We start from the raw sequence: 8,316 nt of genomic DNA on the forward strand, positions 1-8,316 counted from the left end.
TTCAAACATGCAACCATTCAAAATCAGAGAATCATAATTAAATTACAAGCTTCCCTTACCTCGAACCCAAAAGACTTCTATGCTTCTACAATATTGCCTATACCACCAGTAACCTTTATAACCTCCTACAACTTCTGATCTGTGAACATGAACCAATCGTAAAACCAAAGACAGAAGATAGATTCAGAGAGGGAGTTTAATGAATACATGTAAGCTAAATAGTGCTTGCATGTAACATAAAATACATAAATCCTAAAAGGACGAAGGGGTTTAACTTACCAACTCCAAACAACAACTTGACCGGTTTAAAAGAGAGAGCTTGGCACCAAGAATATTTAGATGTTGCCTAGATGATGATGGGAGAAAAGAAAAGGTAAGAATTTGTAGAAAGAAGAAGAAGATTGTAGAGAGAAGGAGGAGAAAATGAAGAACTCAGAAGTTTTGGAGGAGAAGGTGCATGTAGAAAAAGTGGCACGAAAATCTGAAAATTTGATTTATATACCACCGTCAAAAACTGATCGGTCATTCTGCTGCCCACACCTGTCTTCCACTTTCTTTATTTCAAAACCCTTGCACCTACACCTGGCTTCCACTAACACAGAAATTTAAGGATTCTAACAGCATACGTGACAAATAATGTTTCAATTCAACATTAGATATGTGGACACGTATCTAACACATGTTCTTTCATTTCTTTTCTTTTCTTTTTTTAAAAAAACAACCTTTACACAAAACAAGGCATATAGTGTTAGGAGATTTGACACAAAACGACATTATGAAATTGAAGGGAAATGATGAACATTGTGAATCAATTTTATTGATGAACACCATCTTTGGAATCCTTTGACAAAGAGTTTTAAGGAATGTGTGGTGAAATCCAAGGATTCTATTGAAATGTGATTTGTTTGTTAAATGAAAAGATTGAGGTCTAGGGTGTACATCACGAATAGAGGTGGAAAGGAATTTTGGAGATTAGGGATTTATGTTGTTGTACCTTTTGAAATATAAAAAAGAGTTGTGGATCCAAGTGTTCGACGTCGTCATCCTCATCTTCGTAATTGGGATGTTCACAATTAGATTGAGTTGTGGATCCAAGTGTTCGAAAAGATTATTGTTTTTGAAAGCCACTAAATTGTCATCCTACAATACACTAAGAAACCATCTTAGCTCTTTGTACATTCATTTTCCATCACAACAAACACAAGAGGAAAATATTGGTTATTTGGTGTCTTGTAACCACCACTAACAATTGGCCTCCATAACTGTTTTTGATGTGGCATCCATCAACACATGAAAAGTCTACAACCATTTTTAGACCTTGCTTTCACCCATCGAGACATATATAAGATGCCTCAAAACTTGGCTATATTGTGGGTTGTGGTTGATTAACTTTAATCTTGCATGTTGTTCCAGCACACACTCTTCTCTACTCTGCTAGATAGTCTTAATGCAATGTATATTGTCTCTCTTATCCCCTTTAGAATGTTGATGGCCATTTGTTTTACTTTCAACACCCTCCTTTTTGTGATTCCAAACCTATATGACTTATTTATGTCATCAATTATCTTATTTGCAGTCATGTTTCCAACATTTCTAAAGTTTTCCACTACAACTTTTGAGACCCAATCCTTGTTTACATTTTGATTCCTAAAAACCCTACCACAATTATGTATATCAACTAAGGTTTTCATCCCAAAATTTACGACTTCCTTCAACTTTACTACATAAAATAAAAAATCCACAGTTCCTCTTACAAACAACCCTGACTCTAATGTCATCATTCTTAATTAACATAATCTCTATGTCATTTATTACTGAATAATCCTTAAGAGTTTTTTAAACTCCTTCAACGAACAAAACTCCATCCCCAATTTGAATTTGAAGTTTATTCTCATATCTTCATATTTAAACATTGGATACATGTTCACACCCTCCCCTTCATAGTCCACATCACTGTCTAATTCATCAGCATTGTATATGGCATCGATTTCATGATTGTCACCATTTTGTTATGTGTTAAAAGATCAACATCTGCATTGGCTGAAGCCTTCATTTTTCTCCCTCTTTTACCTATCTTTTTCCACCTTTCAAGCACATCTCTTTTGTCCTTGCATGATTTACCATCCTTTCCAAAAGCATCATTATCATCTCTATGTCATTTTTATTCACTTTCATCCAACCCTTCCTCTTCAAATTCAACATCATTATCCACATCCACACCAGAAACCCCCTTCTCAGCATCCCCTAGCTTCAGCCTCCACCGCCTTATCATTCACATCAACAACCTCTACCACCTCATTCATTAACATCAGCCGCCTTAACCTCAGCCTCATTACCTTCAACCTGTATACCTTCATCATTAACATGAGCAACCCCCTCTCCACCGTCAACTCCACTTTGCAACCATTCAATAAAATCAATTGTACTAACCACATGTTTAACATAAATCTCCACCTCCTTTTTCTTATATATTTTCGACATATTCAGACAATTGTAGTGCTAAAGAAAATTATTTCATTAAGAAAAGGAAACAACACATGTCAACATCTCTCATGTTGAATTGGAACGCCGCTTGTCATGTAGGATAAACTTTAACATCGTTAAAAAATAGGGACCAAAACCAATAATTTTGAATGTACAAGGACTAAACGGTGTCAAAATTTCGACAAAGGACCATTTCCAATTTTACGTGTAATACTTCAGGGACGAAAAATATATTTTTTCCTATAAAAAATGATAATTAGCATAAAAAATTAAAATAATAAATAACATAAAATAAATTATTTATGTTTATCCAATAGTTAAATATTTAAATTAAAAAAAATAAGAATTCTTTCATAAGAAAATAATATTAAGAAAAAATAATCAAAATTTAAGTCAATCATATGTCAAAACAATAAGTTATTTTTAGCTTAGATTCCCTCTTATCTTAACATTTAACACATTTCAAGTAGAAGATGACACAAACTTGACATGTCACTAACCTAAAATTTGATATGTGACTCTTCCCAATGGTATTAGTGCTAATTTAACCTAAGGTCCATATTGAGTTTTTTTTATACAAAAATAGGAATTGAAATGAGTTTTTTTCTTTAAAAAAACAAAGACTAAAATATAGGAGCAAAACGAATGAAAGATGTAAATATAGGAATCAAATTACTAATTAAACATTTTTTTTCTTTCTTCACATTTCATTATTAATAAGTACAGACAAATATTAAAAATTTATCGCTTTGTCTACTTAGTCAACACACATAATGAAACGAAATATTAAAGTCAGGGTGTGAAATTGAGTTAATCTAGTTTACACAATTTAGTTCACCATGAGTTGAACTAAAAATGAGTTAGTTCAATTTGGTTCACTTTTTAGCCAACAATTTTAACCACCATGGGTTAGTGAGTTAGTAAGTTGACTCACTTCAGGATATTTTATTCTTTTAATTTATACATTGATTGTTAAAAATCCTTCAACAACTATATGAGTCCAATTTATAATATATAAATGGATTAAAACTTTAACTTATAATTTAGTTCAGTTTTACACTAAAATATTTTTATGTTTTATGTGTCATGTATTTTTATCATATTTAATTTTCATCTTAACTTTTTTATATTTTTTATTTAAATTTAATAGTAAATATAATTAATTACTTTAAACAACCCATTAAATAAAAAAAGTAGTTTTATAATTTATTTAATTTAATCTTTTTAAATAATTAAATCTAATACCAACTTTTCACTTTTTCTATTAAATTTTTTCTTTCATTTTCTGAATTTAAACAATTTTATTCTTGAGGTACGTGTTTTCTTCGTTTCTTTAGTTTCTCATTCTCACACTAAAGTCCAAACAAACCAACTACATGTGAACGTATTGTCTTTAACACTTGAAGTTAAAGAATGATAATGTTGATAAAATATTTCTGTTGATATTTAATTTGACTCTTTCACATTTTCCCCCTTATTTATTTCTAGATTTATTTTAGTTATACAATTTTAGAATTTAATATAAAGAAAAAAATGCCTACAATGGCACCTGCTTGCAATTTTAACTCAGCCTGGGAGCAATTTGGAAGTCGTCTTCAACATCTTCACAAACTAAACAGATATTTCCACCATTTTGCTTATAAATAGAAGGTAATCTTGAACTGTTTGTTGTGTCTCAGTAGACATTGAACTCTTTCAAGAAGAACATCTTACTCCTCTTTGAGAGAACAAAAGAGTTATATATCTACTACTACACTTGACCATGAATAATCGACTTGAAAGCCAAATGATGCTCTTCTCTCACCAATATCCTGGTGCATTCACTGAAGTAACTCCTCCTCAACAAGGTCTCTATTCATATTACAACGCTCAACATTTTTCTACTATATATTGATTCTGTATCTTCAATATGACATATTCGACACTCTTTTAATTTAAATTAATCTTTACACGTCTTTGCACAGGCAAAGAAGCCAAGCCAAGACGCAAGAGAAATAAAAATGGTGCTGCGGCCACCCCCAAGAAGAGAAAGCTCACTGCCGAGCAAGTTAGTCTTCTCGAGAAAAATTTCTGCAGTGAACAGAAACTTGAATCTGAAAGGAAGGACCAACTCGCATTTGAGCTTGGTATGGACCCTCGACAAGTTGCGGTATGGTTTCAAAATCGACGTTTTCGTTGGAAGACCAAAAAGTTGGAGGAAGAGTACTCCAATCTTAAAAATGTTCACGAAACCACCATGCTTCAGAAGTGCCACCTTGAGACTCGGGTACTTATACCTAATTCATTTCTTTTCTACATAGCTTTTCATTACTATAGATCATTGCTCTACACTATTCTTGTACTTGAAGCAATTTGTTGAAAACAATGAAATGAGCTTTAGTAAGACCCCGTTTTGCATCTTATTGCCTTGGTAGCAGAAAACGGTCTCATCTATGTTACCTTCTTTCTCACAACAATAACTTCAATTTTTGGGCAAGTTTAGGAATGTTTCTGCTATATTTATACTTATATCTATATATCATTGTCTTTTGTTACTTTAGTTCTTAAAGTCTGCTTTATGTATTTTATTTTAAATAGTTCCCCTCCCCCACTACTAGTTTAATCACGTACTTATAACCAGTACTTTGATTTAAATCTCAAGAACAAAATATTCGAAGTTGTTGGCCACTTCATAAGTTAAAGAGTTCAAATATTTGGATAGAAAACATACTTATAACTAGTAGTATATATAATCATCTTCATTTATCAAATATTTTTAAGTGAAGACGTTTTAAAATTACCCCAGATAATAAAATAAAAATCTTGTCTAAAACTATTTAGAAAAACATTAAGGAAATTTAGTGGAGAGTTTTTTTGGAACAAGACATTGACAAATGATTTGACATGAAACACCAAAAGGCATCCTTGGTGTACAATAAAAGCCACTGTCTTTCGGCCGTGGATGAAGTACGTACAATGTTTTGTGCACTGGCATTGGGCAATGGTTAATGCGCACTTATCAGAACCCACGTGACGTGTTCAAATACATTGCATCTTGCTGGAAAAAGCAAAAACTAACAAGACGATAGATCCTTTATTTCTCAGGTTCATATTACGACATCACAGTTCACAAAAAAAAAAATAGAAATATAATGGCATTGTTCAAATATAGGTATTAAAGCTGGAGGAGCAGCTTTTGGAAGCAAAGAAGGAGATTCAGCAGTTACAAGAGCGTGATGAAAGAGCCGCAAGCAAAGATTTACTGGAAGCTGTGAACCCACCATTTCCTGAAGAGTTTAGGGTGGAAGAATATGATTATGGTGATGTTTTCTACATTCCGGAGACTCATTACATCAATGGAATGGAGTGGATTAATCTCTACATGTGAACCTCAACAACCTTAATTAGCATTTTGTCAATAGTTTGAATAATCATTTTGTATAAATATTTCAGTTATCTAATGTAAATTGTTTCATCTGCTAGCTTGCAAGATATTGTGTACAAGTCTGCCTATGATTTGGAAAGAGCATATCATTATATAAATTTTGACTTCACTTAACTAGTTGCATCTTTAGTTGTTGCATGATGACTACAAAACATTTAAACCTTTTCTTTTTTCTTTTTTTAATATACAGTGTATCAATACTATTTGAACTTAAATCATAGTCTTATTCTAGAAAATTGAAGGATTAAGAGTAGGATATAACTTACTGGCAGTCTTATTGCTGAAAGGTTAAAAGATTATACGGATATGATGAGATTTGTTTTATATGAATAATAATATAGCAAAAAGCATGAAGTACTATCAGGGTATACTGATCGAAAAGGGGGGAGAATGACTAATCTAGAAAGTTTTATACTTATCAAGACCAATGAAGAAATATAAGAACTCAGACCGAATCACATTCAAATTTGACGAAATATTCCTCCCTAGACCAATGAAAAACTTCCCTAATAATCAAGAATGAAAAAATATACTCATATAATAATTTAGGAACAAATCCAGAGAGATTAAGACCATAATTTTAGTAATTACGATTGAGAACAACCAAAAATAAGATAATAGTTAATAACATTCACAAAATAATACATAAAAAACAGGAGTAATTACTCTTAATTCAAGGGATGTAATTATGAACGCAATGAGAATCATCAATTATAAATAGTTTAAAAATCAAGAAAAGAAAAGAAACAAAAAGAAAAAAACTAGTTGTAGCTAAAAGGGTCCTCATATCGTTTGGTTAGAACAATTTGTGTGGACTGTGAGGCAGGTAAAATAAATCACGCGTCACTTTATCTAATGATGAGGGGAACACAATGTGCGCTCTTGCATAACCAAAATATATGCAAACAAAATGAGGAAATTGCATTCAAAGAAACCAAAATGCACGAGCATATCTTTAGTCAAAACTTGTTAGTACCAAATGCTCAGGAAATCGCTTAGCTATCAAAATAGAAAGCGTAGATATGGCATGAATTAATGTGACCCCATTGAATGTTGTCCTAGCCATACAACACAATATATAAGTTTTTGGTTGATGCGTACAAACGTCAATTAGCTGATAATATGGTTGCAGTCTCACGAAATATTATGCTAATATATGTTATTGCATAACCACTTATTTGTATAGGATTTTCAACACCTTTGTTGAGGCGTGTTAAGAAGAATAATGTTTCAAACATAGATGTGGTTCATAAGAGGATATGCATAAGTCACATCAAGCAAGGCGGTGACTATAATAAGGTGCTATAGGCAGGAAGACCTTGAGTCAGCATTGGCTGAATAGTTGTATTTCATAGTTAGTCCTTGGCCTTTTCACAAATAATGGGAATGGACGTTTTGGGACCATTCCCCCAATCACGAGGCCAACTACGATTTTTAGTTGTAGTTTCTTTTTATTTCACTGAATAGATCGAGGTTGAATAACTAGTAAAAATATTATGTGACATAATTCACAAGCAAGCAACTGCAACAATACATGCGCAGAACTAGAGATACAATGCGTCTTTTCATTAGTAGAGAACCCACATATAAATCAACAAACAAAAGTTAAAAAAAAAATTATTTTGTGATAAGACTAATTTAGAGTATATAAGTGGATATAAATAAGTTGATTTTGTAGGATGAGATTAGGTTCAAAGTTTATATTTATTAACATAATATCAGAGTCATGAGTTAGAGTCTATTTTAGTGAGATTTCTTGTTTGTCCGATCTATTATGTTATCCGTTATAAGGATATTTGTTGTTTGTTGGACATATTGTTTCACCCACTATTAGAAACATATCCCAGTGAGATTTCTTGTTTGTTTGGCTTATTGTGTCATTCACTATTGTGATATTTATTGTTTGTTAAGCATATTGTTTCATCCGCTATCAGCTCATTATCAGATCACCCATTAATACTTAGTTTTATGCTTGAGATATATATTTCTCGGCGTAAGGAAAATGTGATAGAAATTTCACATCGACAGATATAAAACTAATTTAGAATATATAAGTGGATGCAAACATCACCTTACAAACTAGTTTTGTGGAGTTGAATTAAACTTAAAATTTACTTCTTAATACTAAGCAAGAATATTGGGTCAATGAATTGTCTCACGCATTGTGGTCCTATCACACCAAACTACACTTAACAACCCTAAAATTTTCATATCAAAGGTTGGAGGAGTTCTTGACAAAAGCATTAAAGAAGGAAAAAGTGTGAATTTGGACATGATGTTCGAAGTATGAAAATCCCAATTGAAGGATAGGGGTGACAGAGAATAATAGAACTTAAATACTTCACAAAGGTTATCCAATGGAACTTTTATATTGTGTTTGTTTCGGATGAAATTTTGTTCATACAAAC

The 8,316-nt window shown here is 32.0% G+C and overlaps 1 protein-coding gene across 1 annotated transcript; it reads left to right on the top strand.

The window, feature by feature from the left end:
* The first annotated feature begins 4,180 nt into the window (after positions 1-4,180).
* On the top strand, positions 4,181-5,901 carry LOC108341897 (homeobox-leucine zipper protein ATHB-40). Its single transcript, XM_052871450.1, has 3 exons — positions 4,181-4,331; positions 4,449-4,750; positions 5,636-5,901. The coding sequence occupies exons 1-3, from the start codon at positions 4,247-4,249 to the stop codon at positions 5,849-5,851; spliced, it is 603 nt and encodes a 200-aa protein (XP_052727410.1). The 5' UTR covers positions 4,181-4,246; the 3' UTR covers positions 5,852-5,901.
* The last annotated feature ends 2,415 nt before the right edge of the window (positions 5,902-8,316 follow it).

Source organism: Vigna angularis, chromosome 1 (genome assembly GCF_016808095.1).
Source record: "Vigna angularis cultivar LongXiaoDou No.4 chromosome 1, ASM1680809v1, whole genome shotgun sequence".
NCBI classification, from domain to species: domain Eukaryota; kingdom Viridiplantae; phylum Streptophyta; class Magnoliopsida; order Fabales; family Fabaceae; genus Vigna; species Vigna angularis.